Consider the following 17,677-nt stretch of genomic DNA (forward strand, 5'->3'; position numbering starts at 1 on the left):
GTCCATGGACACAGAAAGGGTATCTAAATCCCCGACCTCAGGGGCGGATCTAGAATTTTTCAAACGGGGGAGGGGGAAGGGGCACAAAAGCTTCAGAGTATATTAGTGAGTAATACAAAACACTGATATGCACTGAAATTTAAAAAATTTAGTGTGGAAATGGGTGTACCCCTCCCCCACTGGATCTGCCCCTGGACCTCAAAGTTGAGAGTCAATGTACAGTAAGAGTCTATACAAAGTATTCAGAGTATTATTAATACAACTGTTAAGCTGGCCGGCACTCATGCAGCCGATGGTCGTTGGCCAACGTGATTCTATGGACAACGCAACAATGTGTGCGCAACACATGACGGTCCACTCTGACTGCCAGCGACAATCAGCAGATGCCGTCTGGAGTTGGATTCGTCATATGATGCAGTGAGTGCCTGGCTATATTTGGCAATAATAATACTTCCATTTTCAATTGAAAGTTATTAAATTTAAAAAAAAGTGAACATTGAATTTTTTTATTTTCATAACACAGAAAGTATATCTTAATATAATTGACAAATATCTTCAAAGCTCTGTTCAAAGTATCACATTGTATGTGAAAATTACCTGGGATTTACCCATATGTATACTATATAAGGGTCCCAAGGCACCTAAAAAGTTGTTGGAGTCTCCCAACCATAGCGAGTTGGCAGAGCTTCTTGGGTCACAGTGCGAAATTCTAAAACACATTAGAACAAGGGATTAGCTCGACCCCACCAAATCTACGCCCCTGTATACTGACCAGCACTGCAGGCTCTGCTGGAATTTCAAATCCTCTGTTGAAAACAACTTTAAACCTGTCTAATTCAAATGACAAGGTTAAATGAGTATGATATATCTATCGTAAGGTATCTTATGGCTTTTATTCGGTTCTTAGATGAAAGATGATTGGATGAAAAATGAAAACCAATTACGTGTAAATTCTAAGCAGTTGACTTGTGCACTGAGATGCGACAGACGCCTAATAATATTAAAACAAACAATACTTACTGTTATAACAATAATCTTAATAGCTACTTGCGGCAGACATCTTAGAAAATTAAATTATCTATAAGACTCTAAAATGCTAAATGAAACAAGAAAAAAACATTTCCTTTATAGTTCTAGCTAGGGTATGCAGTATACTACTTCCTTGCTTCCCTTGATGGTCCATCACCAATTTATGTACAGTATATATCTTAACCTACCTTGTGGTTGATCCAGTTGCTCGGAAAGTCATGTAATCTGGGAGGTCGAAGAAATAACCTGCTCTTGCCCAAGTGACTGGAAGACTCTGAGAATTAATATAGAAATGTCTGTGAATTCTGACAAATTATTGATGACGTATAAGAGAGTAACAACCTCTCATTGTAAACGTGTTAATTATAAGATATGTCTGAGTTATATGAAAGAAGGCGTCTGGGAAATTCCGAGAACTGATAGTTTTCACCATGATTCAATTGGCTCGTCGTAGTCACATGAACAATAATTAGGCGTGTCTAATCACAAAATGATGAGCATGTGTTTTGTGCTGCAAACGATACATTCAATGGAGAAAAAGTGTCGGCGCTACGGGCGGTGGGGGGTGGGGCTACAGTTCCCCGTTGGGAAGGTCTTGCACCCCTGTCAGGAAGAAAAACCACATTTCGTCAAGGAGAAAACAAAAATTCTATGTATTTTCTACATATTAATAGACTCTAAAATCGATTAAATAACCCTTTCAAACCCCTAAATTTTCATATTTTTGCGGGACTTCGCTCCCTGAATCACTTTCAATAGATTTTGAGTGACACCTGACCACGCCAACATTTTTCTCGTTGGGGACATCAGCCCCCACTGTCAGGGACCTCTGACAACCCATCGGGCAAATCCTCGCTCCGCCCCTGGAAAAAGCTGCTTTACCTCTTTCAACCAGAGAAGCTTTGGTGGTTGCATCTCCAAAGACATAGTGCCACCAACGTACTTCAAGACATCATGTTCTGTGGCATTGATCACTTTGGCTTGGGCTTCGGCACGGTGGTCCATCCACATTATAATATTTTGCTCATTACTCCCTAAAATCAGTAAAAATAAGTTATTTGTTTTTGATTTGACAGAATCACCATAATGGGTATCACAAATATTTTACTTTTGGTAAAATAAAAAAAAAAACATACAGCTGCAGACCAGATTGTTGCCATTTACTTGGTTGGGTCATATTCAATTTATATTAAGCAAAAACATGTGACATGCCTAAATATGGTCATGATGACATCACATCCATTTAGGCACATCATGGCTATATGAGCATACAACAGTTTTTTTGTCAAAGAAAATTTATAATTCTGGAAAACGGACCAAACTTGGCTGGGGCTGGGGCCGGGGCCAGCCCAGGGCCCCTGCCAGGGTCCAGGGGCAGCTGTTTCAAGGTCCACATCTGTATCATAGTAAATGTGGAGGAGTGCAAGGAAAAGAATTGTGTTAAGAAAGTTAATTGATAAAAGACTGCTTTGAGTATTGAAATGCACACAAGCACGCCCTGGTAACATAAAATTGAGGGCGCTGATATGCTTGCTCAAAACATGCATATTTTTCAAAATGAATATAAATAAATGTAGACCGGTTTTTACAGACGCTGAGAAGCTTGCGGAAGATTCATCGTTTGATTCTTAGTTTTGACAATCTAGGCCTAGTTCTAGTACCTGTAATGCCATGATGAAAAAGATTTAAGACCGTTTTAAGTCTCAACCGAGTAGGTTTTAAAGTTTAAGATGGCTAACTGGTTAGACCGTGCTAAAGCAATGGTCTATAATCATAGACCAGTAGTGACATCACGATTAAACCCGGCTAAGCGTTTTGTCATCACAAACCTTTGACCCTCTTCTGAGCATATCTGGCACGGTCATTGCACCTTTATATTTTATATCATTATGAGATATCCTTGTGCATTTGTTATAATTATGAGGAATTTACATACAGGTAAATTATAGATTTACGCTCTGTTGAAATTGAAACTATTTGGTCACACTAAAGCTTGGCATCATGTCACTACGTTGTATGACCATTAGCCAACGAATCCAACTTCGCTCCCTGTGAGCATTAGATGACGCGATGCCATCAGGTGATTGTCAGTCTAAACGGATGGTCATTAAGAATGATCCATGGCATGCACATCTAGTTAATGTCATTAACAGACTGAGTATCATTCTTTTTGGTCAAATGAAGTTTAGCCTGGCAAGCTGCATTTGGCGTTACAGATGAGCTCTTGCTGGCAAGGTTTGACCGATTTTCAGTTCAGGATATAAATAGATTTTGCGTAAAAGTGTGACTTAATCTCAGAAATTTCTAATTTACAGGAAAACATCAGAATTAATATAAAAACATTGATAAGCCAATTCACAGTTAAAACTGCGCATGCTCATATCAAAGGTCTCAATTCGACATAACACTGCACACACAACATACGAGCATGCACAGTTCAAACTATGAACTGGCTTATTAGATTGTGGAAGTAAGAATGCCACAAAGCCTGTCACTGCTAACAAAAGTTTTGGTTTGGCTTTATACCTAAAGCGCATGCCTATGCTGTATAAATAATCACATATGATCACAATATGAGTATTAACACGGGGAATGGTGAGTGGCTGATGGAAGCTAATTTAATTATATTTTGTCAATTGTTGAGCTGAATAAATAACTTAAATGAAATCAAATTGATGTTATTCCAATTTTGTTGGAATATTTATATTTTGCACTTGCAATGTTGAATAAATTATTTGACTGTAACCTTATCAAGAATTATGATTTGAGGCTTGCCATTCCAACACCAGTGTATTGTCGCTAATTGATAAACATAAGAATGCACGGCAGTATTATATACTTTAGAACATGGAAGTTGTATTCAATACGTTCATTCATAACTTTAGCAATAGTAAATCGATGCCAGTAAATGACATATCATTTTACAGCTTATAATGTGGAGAATAAGGATATATTAAAAAGTCAATTTTCATTTGTTGGTCACTGATACTGGTTTTTGGATGGCAAGCCTTATTTATGAAAAAAAAATAAGTACCTACCAGAAGGACTAACAGTGAGTGGCTGAAAACTGGTGTCAAGGGCAACAAGGGAACATGTTGCATCAAATCCAATTCCATAAATAGTCTTCTTATCAATTTTTTCTGTCACTTTCTGTTCGAAAATTACAATAATGAAAACTGATGAATTTATTGTACATAAAAAGAACGATGAAAAACCTTGTTTCTACTCATCCTGATATTAGAATTTTCTAGGTCTATTACTTTTCTTTTTCTTGCATATGACTGGCAACAGCAAAACTTGACTACTTCTCAGTTTTCATTTATTTATTATATTTGTTTACTTTTTCCCCCTTTTTTTATTTATATCTTTTATATCATTATTGTTTTTATTAATTTATTTATTTATAAACAGTATTTATATAGTATTTTTGTTTATTATATATTTTAAGTTTATTTTCATTCTTTTAAATTGTAATTACCAATATTTATCGGTACCAATTTTTAACATTGTTGTATAATTATAATTATTCATTGCTTCTTCCCAACCACAGTTTGGGAAAGCTGGCCCCTCTCGTCACAATTCGTCGGGGAGAAAAAAATTATAATGTATGTATTTTCTACATATTAGTAGACCCTAAAATCGATTAAATAAAAGCTTTTGAAATCCTTAGATTGTCAAAATCTTCAAACTACTTTCTAAGTATTTTGAGCAATGCCCAACCACGCCCACTTCGCTCTCGTCACTGACATCCCATCAGAAATCCTGGCACCACCGGTTTGCTTTAATTCTATCCTTAATTCTAAGTTTGTAAATTTATGTCATATGGTTTGCATTATGATCAGAATCTGACAGATCAAATGAAAATCAAAAGCATCATTACTGTATTTGCAATGCATTTTCTGATGGAAAGCAAAACTATATTTTGAATTTCTCAGTTTATTTTTAACAACTGAACTTAACTTAAGCCTCCAAAAATCTTAAAAGCACAGCGGTGCTTATGGTACTTCTTAATTTTTCACATATTTATTTTATTTATTTACTTTTTCCTTTTTCTTATATTTATTAATTTTTATTAATATGTATATAAACAGTATTTATAAACAATATTTACATAGTATATTTTTTTAATATATATTTTTAATTTTTTTTTAAATTGTTATTACCAATATCTATCTGTGCCAGTTTTTAACATGCTGTATAATATTATAAGTAGGCCCTAATATTTGTACTTTTTCCTTAATTAATTATTGTTTATTTCATAAGGCTTCCTTATGACAATAAATGTCAAAATCTGATCAATTCAAATTCAGAAACATCATTACTATATCATTGCATTGTCTGGTGGAAAGCAAAACTAAGTTTTGAATTTCTCAGTTTGTTCGCTTTCTTGAATATGACAGGCAGCAGCAATCTTAAAAACTACTCCTTAGTTTTTCATTATTTATTATATTTATTTACTTTTTTGAAATATATTTTTTTATCAATATTTTCTTTATCTATATTTATAAAGAGTATTTACATAGTATTTTTATTTATTATATATATTTAAGTTATTTTTATTTTTTAAATTGCTATTACCATTATACCTCCATTTTATTACCAGTATCTATAAGCACCAGTTTTTAACATGCTGTAAAGTCTAAAGCTTTGTCCATACTATCAAATTTTATTTGACAAAAAATTGTTGTATGCCCATATATGGTCATGATGTGCCTATATATGGTCATGATGTGATGTCATCATGACCATATTTAGGCATATCACATGTTTTTGTCAAATAAAATTTGATAGTCTGGACAGGACTTTAAAAGTAGGTCCTATTGTTTGCTATTGGTTACCTATTGTTCGTTTATGTACTTTTAATTATTAATTATTATTATTTATTTATTTCATAAGGCTTCCTTACGACAATAATAATAATTCAGGAACTTGTACCATGCCTTTTGCCAAGGGATACAAGGTGCAAGAAAAATAAATAAAAAAATATAACCAATTGGTGATCAACAAAGACACCAGAAATGAAAAAAAAAAAAACCAGAAAAATGTGGACAGTTAAGTGAGATGAAAAATAAAATGATCAGAATCTGACATTTATCAAATCAAAATCAGAAAAATGTGGACAGTTAAGTGAGATGAAAAATAAAATGATCAGAATCTGACATTTATCAAATCAAAATCAGAAGCATCATTACTGTATTTCACAATGCATTGTCTGATGGAAAGCAAAACTAAATTTTGAATTTCTCAGTTTGTTTTTAAAACACTTCAACATCAAGAACTTGATCTGACAGATCAAATGAAAATCAAAAGCATCATTATACTGTATTTGCATTTTTTTTAAAATTGTTATTACCAATATCTATCTGTACCAGTTTTTAACATGCTGTATAATATTATAAGCAGGCCCTATTATTTGCGTTTATGTACTTTTCCTTAATTAATTATTGTTTATTTCATAAGGCTTCCTTATGACAATATTATGTCAAAATCTGATCAATTCAAAATCAGAAACATCATTACTATATCATTGCATTGTCTGGTGGAAAGCAAAACTAAATTTTGAATTTCTCAGTTTGTTCGCTTTCTTGAATATGACAGGCAGCACCAATCTTAAAAACTACTCCTTAGTTTTTCATTATTTATTATATTTATTTACTTTTTTGAAATATATATTTTTATCATTATTTTCTTTATTTATATTTATAAACAGTATTTACATAGTACATTTGTTTATTATATACTGTATATTTAAGTTATTTTTATTTTTTAAATTGCTATTACCATTATACCTCCATGTTATTACCAATATCTATAAGTACCAGTTTTTAACATGCTGTAAAGTCTAAAGCTTTGTCCACACTAACAAATTTTATTCGACAAAAAATTGTTGTATGTCCATATATGATCATGATGTGCCTATATATAGTCATGATGTGCCTATATATGGTCATGATGTGATGTCATCATGACCATATTTAGGCATGTCACATGTTTTTGTCAAATAAAATTTGATAGTCTGGACAGGGCTTTATAAGTAGGTCCTATTGTTTGCTATTGGTTACCTATTGTTCGTTTATGTACTTTTAATTATTAATTATTATTATTTATTTATTTCATATGGCTTCCTTACGACAATAATAATAATTCAGGAACTTGTACCATGCCTTTTGCCAAGGGATACAAGGTGCAAGAAAAATAAAAAAATATAACCAATTGGTGATCAACAAGGACACCAGAAATGAAAAAAAACCCCAGAAAAATGTGGACAGTTAAGTGAGATGAAAAATAAAATGATCAGAATCTTACATTTATCAAATCAAAATCAGAAGCATAATTACTGTATTCACAATGCATTGTCTGATGGAAAGCAAAACTAAATTTTGAATTTCTCAGTTTGTTTTTAAAACACTTCAACATCAAGAACTTAAACAGGAAAAAAAATCAGTAATAATTAATATGATATTATTTTTCTACTATCTAAGCATTTTTTCTGATCATACAAATAGTTTACCCAATACATTATTGGGTAAGGCTGTAAAAAATTATAACTGGGATTAACTTTGTAAACTTTGAAAAAAATATTGAAGCTGCTATGTTAAATAAAATGTATAATTCATAAGTAATATAATTAATTATAATAACCACCCACTTCACAATAGACCTTTCCGAAGTGTCAATCAAATTTAACAACGGACTAATCAGAACAGCGCTAGGAATACGCACGCGTCTTACAAACACACGTGTTGTCCCACAAACGCACGTGTTCGCGTATGTTTTAACACTGCCGTCTTGTGGGACCTTAGCAACAAAATCCAAGGGGCGGAGCTTAGCGGAAAGGTCCATTAAATCAGTCTTAGCAGATCCAGTAGAATTGTTACCATATAAGTTAACAAAAATCAAATAGAAAAGACTCATTTATTCTTAGTACAATAAATATGTTAAAAGATTTGTTAGATAATTTTACTTTTCACATTTTAGTGTTTTCTGTGCAATATGTGCTCTTGTTTCTTATATATTTCAGTAGCTCCATAAAACCTTGAATCCCAATGGGCTTATATCTCGAGAAGCCATCTCAAATTTCAGTCCTTCTTTAGTTTGCAAAAGTAGTCTTGAAAACAAGCCCATCTCAAAAAGAAGCCTGTGGGTTTAATTCTTTTCAAGATAGCATGTCCTATCTCGGAAAGAGGCCCATTCAAAGTTAGCAAAGAAAAAAAAAAGAAGCCCAGAGCTTCAATTCAAGGTTCTACAGTATTTTAATTCATTGTACCTTGACTCAAGCAAATTTTACATGTATTACATCATATTACAATTACTGTATATGATTTAACTTGATCTTGTTCATCTCATGAAAAGAAGTCTTCTTTTTCCAGTAGAGTGTAAACTTCATACTTGAAGACTAGCACTTAATTGTATGTACTGGCCTTCAATTAAACATGTGGTTTTAACATATTACAACCCAGATATTTTGAAGCGCATGGAAATTTTGAAACCTGGACTTCACATTTGAATAATTAGTTGCATAGCCTAATTTAGAATGATGGAAGTTAAAGATTTGTATCCCCACAGTTTACTTTTTCTCTAAATATCGAGTTGTTTTTAAATGTTTTAAAATCAAGTGTTTAAATGAACGAACATAAAAATGTACCTTGACAACTTCACAACAGGCTGCCCAGATATTTTCACTTGATTGTTCATAATAACCAGGACAGGGTTCCCAAATACGAATGGCGACATTGTCTGAAGCCTTGATGATGCCATTGTTATCAACAACAGCAGCTCTTACACTGCCAGTGCCAACATCAACACCCACAAAAAAACAATCTTTATCTATCATGTTAGTTTAACTATAAGAAATAACGCAAAAAGTATAAGAAAGGTATTCAAAATCGTATCCTGTAACAACATTGACTGCATGGGATGGGTGAGCAAGTTACTGTATGTGTTGAAACCCAAATTTATGTGGGTGCCAAAAAAATGGGCTTATTGCGGCTCAACGCGGATGCACTTATTGATTACCAAAATAATAATATGTTTTAGTACGTTATGTAACTGGGTTTGAAAAAAATGGCTGCGCCCACAAGCAAGAGTTTGGAGGTTGTTTTTCAGCTAATGTTTTCATAATTCTAGAAAGTCAAACCGTCAATACAAATGCACATTTAAATCTGTCGTAGGTCTGGGCTGACACCCAAGTTCCTAACATGCTAGCTACCGATGTACACGATTTGTAGGCCCAGCCTAGTAGTAGTAGTAGTAGCAGCAATAGGAAGTGTGAAAGGCCTGGCCTGGCCCGGCCTCAGATTAGTAAAGTAGCCTAGGGCGGCCTAGGGTAGGTTAGTAGTATTCTGTCTAGCCTGGTCTAGGCCCAAGCTGACAGGACATACCATCACTGGCTAGGCCTCGGTTAATATTTAGGTGGGCAAGAGAGTGACCTTCCATATCATATGCATTGATTGTTAGTTTTCACGTAATATGGCCATCTGTCCTACTTATAAGCAAAATATTTTTTCTTCATCAGTTTATTAAAAAATTGAAATCTTGATCTTGATAGAGTAATTGAAAAACTCCGGCTGGAGTATCATCACTCAAATGTTTGGATAGAAAAACACTGTCAGTATATTTCTTTCAATAATTTAAACTTATTTGACTATTTTTAATCCTAATATGTTTAGTACTACTGTACTAAGCTCATGTAACCATTATATAAGACAAATTGTATCAATTCTTTTTCATTAAAGTTTCCAAAATTGCAAAATGATCTCATAATACGAGCTGCAAGAGGAGAAAAAACTGAGCGTGTTCCAGTTTGGGCTATGCGTCAGGCTGGCAGATATCTTCCAGGTAATTATCAAACTTTATTGCTAGAAACTATTTATTTAGTTACATTTAATGTTATTAAAGAACTAAATTTGCTTTAAAATATTTACGAAAAATAAACAGTTCAAAATTCCCCTCTCCTAGACCCCACCGGCCTCTGTCAGACCCTCTGGTTCGACACCTAAGTGCCCTTTCGGGCCAATTCTGGTACCAGTACAACAGCTTGTGCCCTCTCCCGTTTTTTTTTTCTGTTAAGGTGTACATCCTGTGGAATTGCCATCCTAATCTTGGTATCTTTTTTATTCAGTACAAAACAAAAAAAATGGTGGCAAAATAAAATTTCTTCGCAGCCAATGGCTGAATTGGGAAAATTTTTTACAAAGCCAATTAACTAAAGTTAAAAAAAATATAAATATAATATTTGTATAAAATATATAAATACTTTACATTAAAAAATACATTAAAGATGCCTTCCATATACCTACAGCCTGTAGACTTCCCCTGATTTCTTATTGAACTTTTTTTCTTAGAAATTTTTACCTTTTCTAGGCATATTTTATTGAAAGAAAATGAATAAAATGTTTTGGTGGGTTACAGACTTTTACTACAACAATCCTTAAAGATGTATTGTTCCATGCAAAATATCAAAAACTCATAAAAATCATTTTTGAAATTAACTTGCTCATTTTGAAATAACATGAAGATTATCAACTTGAATTTACAGCGAAAAATGGTAGAAACACTTCTTCAAAGTGTTTTATTATTTTTATTATTATCCAGTATAAGAATCAGGGTACACATTTTCTAAATTCAGTCATTTCTATGCTCTCAGTTAGTAATTTGTATGTTATTGCAAAATGAGCAAGTTAATTTCAAAATTATTTTTTTAATATTTTTCATTATCAGGGGACAATACGTATTTAATTTCATTACCAGAATCTATGCAAATATAGAAGCTATTTTGGTTTTTATGTGTTTGTTGATTGGCAAGGAAAATAATTTTTGTTTTAATTATTAATTGAAAATTAATAGTTTGTATGACATATACATATATATTTAAACCTAAGAAAACCTCAAAAAATGTTGAGTGGGCTCGCGAGGGCTAACTCTAAAGAAAATGGTTGAGCGCAGCACATGCAACATGAGCGAATATTCGCGTGAGCAAGCGTTTGTGTCGCAGCGGCGCAGTTGGTCATGCTAACAGTCTTTACTCTGTTGTCAGGTTTATTTGTTTCATTTAATTCTTTACCATACAAATTTTGTATTTTGTTGAATGACAGTGTATTCATCTTGTTGAATAAATCAGTACTCAACAAAGCTTTTGTTTTACAGAGTTTCGTGAGATGCGTGCAGAGCATGATTTCTTTAACGTTGTACAGACGCCATCACTGGCATGTGAGATTACACTTCAGGTGAGAATTTAAGGTTATTTATTTATTCAGGTCTTAGTATATTTTAATGATTTTAATAATCACTGTTTTAATGTTATATTCATCATATTTAGTTTCTATTGCATTCTCTGTATTTTAATGTACATTATGTAACTCCTATTTTGTTTGAATTCCACGAGTGCCACTGATACAAAAGTGTATATTCAATAAAGATTATTGATATAAAATAATTAACTACTAAGATGCCCAAGTTTTGAATATTTGTAACACTTTATGTAAACAAAAAATGTCCTTTACTGTTAGATCTGGTTTAGATTTTTCCTGATCTTAAAAATTAAATTTCTGTTGCCAGTGAGCAGCATATTGAACGTTTCCAAAGTAGGCCAGTTAAATTTATTGTTTAATGTGTATTGTATAGATTCCAGTTGTATATAGATATTTTTTAAGTATGAATTAAAATTATATACACTACACTACTGTAGGCAAATGATTAATATATGGGATATACTGTTTTCCTATGTTTTCAAAATTTCAGTACATCATGATGATTTGTTTCCATGTTTCAAAAATACAAATGAGACATATCTTTACTAAATACTTGGATATGATGAGAGTGTTAAATATCAATTTCATTGAATTGGATTAAAAAAATAAGTTGCACATACATGAGTTGTGAGAATTATACTTGGGGTTGGGGGCCTATACAAACTTAAAAGAAAAGAAAAAGAAAACCCACAATTTGGCAGGGAGAAAAAAGTATATCTATTTTGTATGTTATTAGTAGGCTATCTATATATAAAATTGATTAAACAAGCCTCTGAATCCCTTAAATTGTCATATTTTTTAGGGGACTCTTCCCCCGGACAGTTTCAAACATCTTAATCGACACCCAACCACGCCCACTTTGATCTCATCAGGGACCTTGCCTCCCTCCCCCCCAAATTGTACCTTGCCCCTCACTTGCCCTCCCAGATTTGAGATGCTGTTGCTGCCACTGCATTTATGATGGTTCCCTTGGGAAATGCATTTGCTATTAGGGGAGTTGAGGTCTGTTGTTAAGGAGAGGTGAGCTTGGCTTGTTATGGGAAAATGAGATTGATGTTCGGTGAAGTAAAAACAGCACGACCTTAAAGTTAGACTGGCTCACAGTACTGATGCTGATAGTTGTAGCCGTCTAATTACAGACATTCGGCAGCCATTGACATATGTTGGTTTTAGTAGACTGCATATCATAAAGAGAGACCTGTGCACAAAAAATGATCAAACATACAAATATTGAAAACTGAATGCTATTTACAAAATTGTTGTCAGTGTTATGTATTGATGTTATTTATTTTTGTCTAAATAATCAATATAATTAATTCTTAATGTAGCTATTTCTTATCTTAGCCTATTAGACGTTTTCAACTAGATGCTGCTATTATTTTTTCTGACATCTTGGTCATTAACCAGGCACTAGGGATGGAATGTGTTATGGTACCTGGCAAGGTAAGCCTCCCTACCTCCCATACTATTGCAATTAAATTATGTTTGCTATTTACATCTTTCCATATTCAAGTTTGAGAGTAGGCTTTTACCTAGTCACCATAAAATGCAAACATTTGTTGGTATACCAGCAAATGTTAGATAAATCTAGCCTATTGTAGGCCTTACTCAGGGGCGGATTTAGGGGGGGGGGGGTGGCCTGACCCTGCCCCTTCTCTCCCCCCCCCCCCTTTTGGGAGGTAAAAAAAAAAGAAAGAGAAAGAAAAAATGATAGCCCAGAACGCCTCAAATGTTATTTTCGGGCGTTTAGAACACAACAATTTCGCGGAGGCATGCCCCCCGGACCCCCTAGGACAGTGTTGTCTCGATCGGCCCAACTTTTAGCCCCCCCTTTTGGGCCCCCCCTTTTGGACATCTCCGGATCCACTCCTGTTACTAAGTTCAACCCTGCCCTTTTTTACATCTTAAGATATAAAATTATGTACAGTATTACATTAAAGTTAATTTAATTTAGAAATTGTTTTACTTTTCATTTTAGGGACCAACTTTTCCTAATCCTATTGTAGAGCCGGATGATCTGAAGAAGCTAAACAAGGATGTTGATGTGAAAGAGAGACTGAATTACGTATTTTCCGCTATAACATTAACCAGACAAGAACTAAAGGGAAAAGTCCCTCTCATAGGTTTTGCTGGGGCACCTGTAAGCCATTCACCTACAGTTACTATGTTAAAGCGTTTTTTGAACTTTCTATTAGAAAGTTGGAAATTAGAAAGTTGGAAGAAATCCCTTCCGTGAGATCTGGTTAAATGAACTTTCTTAACATATTTAATTTTATTTTTGCTACTCAGGGTGACTCCCATCGGCACTGATTTCCATGAGACAATTGATAATAAATAGTAAAAGCATGCAAATATTATGAATTTTCAGGAGATGGGTTATTTTCTGGAGATTCCTGCTTATGGGAGTGTGGGAGGCCATCCCAATTTTTGGGAGAATCCTGCAACTTGCAACCCCTGAGCTAGGTCTATGAGCTGTCTTGCTGTGTTTTTCTGTGCTAATGACACAATATTATGCACAAATTTGTGGGCATTTGGTTAGTTTGTGGGAGATTTTTGCTCAGGATTGTGGGAACCATGGCGATTTCCAGGAAACTCACTGCAAGAGACTTAGCTGAGACTTGTGTTGGGACCCCAAGTTAACCCAATGTATAAACAACTGCACTATACTGCTTTAATTTATTTAAAACTTTCTTTGTTTATATTTACCAGTGGACTCTAATGGCTTACAGTATAGAAGGAGGAGGATCAAACACATATGCCAAATCCAAGAAGTGGCTTTACACTCACATTGATGCTAGCCACCAGTTTCTTCAAATGCTCACAGATGTCATTGTACCCTACCTTGTCTGCCAAGTAGAGGCAGGTGCTCAAGTAGGTTGAACAACTGTCGTATTTAATACAAAGTCCACCCGGTAGGGTTCATGGGAAGATTTTGTATGGCCCAAACCCCTATCTTTAGAGGTTTAGTATAGAAATACATTTTGTGGGGCTAGTAAGTTATAGTTAGTAGTATAGTAACTTTAACTAATTTTAAATAAGCAATTTGATGTCATAATGTTTTAGAGGGTTATTTTTTCAGATTTTAACATAGACTTCCTATATTTAATTACTATTATAATTGTTATTGTTAATAGTATTATTATTATTATTATTAATCATTATTTTGTGTCATTATGTATTAGCTTCTACAAGTATTTGACTCCCACGCTGGAATCTTAGGTAAAGATATATTCTGTGAATTTGCTCTTCCATACTTGAAACAAATTGCTACAAGAGTCAAAGAATCACTCAGGACAAAGTCTATAGAACCTGTTCCAATGGTAGGTATTATTATTGTTAAGAGTATTATTGAAGCATTGAATATCATTATAAGAAGAGAGGACTGACTTCAAAACTTTCCAATGCCATTCATGGTTGTGCTGTTGGGTAGACACATTTTTCCTGAATACCTCGTCCTTAGGATGGGACATTAAGTCGGATAGTCTGTGTGTGCATAAAAAAGAACTCAGTATATTATTTAAAATGAGATTGTCTTCCAGTGTTCTGACCAGGATAGGTGCTGCACTACAATATGAATTTCCTTGCTGATTTTGAACAAGGACCATACTTATAAATTAATTACATTTACAGAATAAGCCATCAAAGAGGTTTGGCTTGATTTCATTATTGGCATTTCTTTTTAATTTTGTTGTATTTAGATATTATAAAGAATTAAAATATTCTTTAAATTGAAAAAATTATTAAATGTTGCACTACATCAATATATTTTTCCTCCTTTTTCTCACTAGATTGTTTTTGCAAAAGGTGCCCACTATGCACTAGAAGAACTAAACAACAGTGACTATGATGTTGTAAGCCTAGATTGGACAATACTACCTCAGCAGGCAAGGTAGGGATCTGGTTGCATTATTGACAGGGGTGATGAGCTTTTTGGAGGCCCTCTAATGCCATTTTCAAGTCGTATGTATACATAAATGAAAGATTAATACATCAATGATCATAATTGCTGATGGCTCTAGATGTTTCCTTGTTTTCATTATAATCTGCTAAGGCCAAAGCAGGCTATTATTGAATTGGTTGCTGTTCTGATTCTTACAGATTTTCTTTCAGTAGTCACAAAATTTTAAAAAATGATCCATTCTTTAAGTAGCAAGTAACATTTTGTAGCTGAAAATATTTGAAATGGAACATAGTTGAAAGCCTATAATGTGATGTTTCTTGGGTGTTCAAATCACAACTGTAACTTTTCCCAAATTTTAAATAAATATACTGTAACAAAAATGGTAGTTCTTGTTTTTTATTCAGTCCCACTCTCTCTTCTCTTTTCTTGTTCATGTGATCCACAAGTGAGATCAGTGCTGCTTCACTGAAAATGTTATCACGTTAAAGGCAGAATAAATGAATAAATACATTACTGTCATTTTTTGTTACATATTTTTTTGTTTTCAGGAGCCTCACTCCTAATGTCAGTCTTCAAGGCAACTTAGATCCCTGTGTAATGTACTGCACCAAGGAAGTCATTCAAGCTAAAGTCGAGAAGATGCTTTCAGAGTTTGGTTCCCAAAGGTATATCGCAAACTTGGGGCACGGAATGTACCCAGACTTCATGCCAGAGAGCCTGGAAACATTTGTAAACTCAGTCCACGAGATATCAGAGAAAATGAACCAATGAAAATTATTCTTAGGAGAATCAGTGGCAATTTGATTAATATTGCTATATAGAATTTTTTATACATGATTTATATAACAATATTTTTATATACTTTAAAAATATTAAGTGTATTTTAATTTTATTCAGAACACAATTATCAATGTGATGAATGAACAGGATCAGAATAGCAAATCTAATCACTACACAAGAACTATTTACTTATTTATTTATATTTCTTGTTTATACTCAGAAAACTATTGGGTATCTAACTACAGTTCTCCCTCTGTTCCCAGTTATGCTGTCCATACAATCAATCTGATCATCATGGCCATAAACAGACAAATCACAATTTTTGTCGCATAAAACTTGGTAGTGTACGCATTAGAAATAAACATGATTTTTTAAATTGAACTGAACGGTAAGCATCTATAAGCTGCAGTTTCAGTATTAAGTATAAATATACTACCAAAGTTTTATAATGTTGATTTTCAAAAAAAAAATAAATAAATAAAGGAGTTTGAAGTATTAAAAGAAGTAAATAGAAATTCATTTGCGAAGGGAATCTACTGGTAGTGTAGAAAAAAAAGTTTTTCTTATCTAAAATACAGTGAGTTTGAAAAAAAAAATTGAAGTCAATTTGTGCTGGTGCAGTGACACTTGAATTGCAAGGCCTCTCACGTTTCAGAAGACTAAAGTCTTTTCATTAAACATACAGGTACTTAATATTTACATTTATACTCAACAGAGTCCAAAAGTCTGAAGCCAGTCAAATATAACAATTGTATATAATAACCATTGAAACCATAACTCTGGAGAATATGGTTTACATTAGAAAAAAAAAACTATTTTTAAATCAATAGTTTCATTATCTGTTGATATACTGAACAAATTAACTTTCAATGCAATTAATAAAGTGATTTGAACTCGGAAAGATGTAACGTGATACAGTATATTCTCATCCGAAACAAAATAGAATCTAAAAGATGGCATAAATTTTTACAAGTTTGCAGGGCTGTAGAAAACTAAGGGTGGGTCATAAATATGGTAAACTCTAAATAATAAGAGTGAATGTAAGGATGGTCAAGGGAGTCAATAAAGATGGGTGGAGGGCCATTAAATTAGCTCCGTCCACCATAATACATCCCCGAGTTTGGCATTTTAAATGCTATATAATGAACATTTAATGATGATGACATAATTAATGTTGAAATATTGAATCCCAACACGATGGCGTGCATTTCGATACTTGGAGTATGTATTATACTTTCATATGAACATTTAAATTTTTTTTAACTTTACATCAAAGAAGTTTTAATACTGTTTAGTCTTTCTCTGTGCTTGTTGTAATTTTTCATTAGTTAAGTTACTTGTATCATTTGATTTTATATAATAATAATAATGTCATTCTTATATAGCGCTTCATGCACAAAGCCTCTAAGCTCTTCATCTTACTACACCGGTCATTGGATCAAACACATATGGAACACATACTGAACACAAAATTAAATTTAATTATAATATTCCATAATATTTCAGCTAGTAATTAGTGCATTTGTGTTGAACCTACCAGGTACCCACTTGTACTCCTGGATGGAGAGAGGCCACCGTAGATATAGTGCCTTGCCCAAGGACACAAGCGATTTGCACGGCAAGAGTTTCGAACCTCAGTTTCTACTTTTGTTTTACACTGAACGACTTTGGAAATCAGTTGTATTGAAAGTGCATTTCAGGATAAACAAAAGAATAA

General features: G+C 33.4%; 2 protein-coding genes across 3 annotated transcripts in view; one reads left to right on the top strand and one right to left on the bottom strand.

Annotated features, from left to right (window-relative positions):
- Positions 1–8,964, bottom strand: part of LOC117106305 (FGGY carbohydrate kinase domain-containing protein-like) — a 40,540-nt gene extending 31,576 nt beyond the window's left edge. For both annotated transcript variants that reach the window (XM_033247665.1, XM_033247666.1), the window contains exons 1-4: positions 8,675–8,964; positions 4,068–4,179; positions 1,912–2,063; positions 1,218–1,303 (exon numbers count right to left, since the gene is read on the bottom strand). In XM_033247665.1, coding sequence (XP_033103556.1) covers positions 1,218–1,303; positions 1,912–2,063; positions 4,068–4,179; positions 8,675–8,863 — 539 coding nt within the window. In that variant the 5' untranslated portion in view covers positions 8,864–8,964. The remainder of the gene's footprint in view (positions 1–1,217; positions 1,304–1,911; positions 2,064–4,067; positions 4,180–8,674) is intronic.
- Positions 8,965–8,998: 34 nt separating this feature from the next.
- Positions 8,999–16,877, top strand: LOC117106303 (uroporphyrinogen decarboxylase-like). Its single transcript, XM_033247664.1, has 9 exons — positions 8,999–9,123; positions 9,765–9,867; positions 11,176–11,255; positions 12,624–12,722; positions 13,258–13,419; positions 13,989–14,150; positions 14,462–14,599; positions 15,068–15,168; positions 15,729–16,877. The coding sequence occupies exons 1-9, from the start codon at positions 9,094–9,096 to the stop codon at positions 15,949–15,951; spliced, it is 1,098 nt and encodes a 365-aa protein (XP_033103555.1). The 5' UTR covers positions 8,999–9,093; the 3' UTR covers positions 15,952–16,877.
- Positions 16,878–17,677: the final 800 nt, after the last annotated feature.

Source organism: Anneissia japonica, unplaced genomic scaffold (assembly GCF_011630105.1).
Source record: "Anneissia japonica isolate Jap-2015-1 unplaced genomic scaffold, ASM1163010v1 scaffold287767_len825999_cov190, whole genome shotgun sequence".
NCBI lineage: Eukaryota > Metazoa > Echinodermata > Crinoidea > Comatulida > Comatulidae > Anneissia > Anneissia japonica.

Coding starts and splice junctions, on each gene's coding strand:
- LOC117106303 (XM_033247664.1), top strand. CDS start 9,094: ATGGCTGCGCCCACAAGCAAGAGTTTGGAG. Junction 14,151..14,461: donor AAGTAGAGGCAGGTGCTCAA/GTAGGTTGAACA, acceptor ATTATGTATTAG/CTTCTACAAGTATTTGACTC. Junction 15,169..15,728: donor ATACTACCTCAGCAGGCAAG/GTAGGGATCTGG, acceptor TTTTGTTTTCAG/GAGCCTCACTCCTAATGTCA.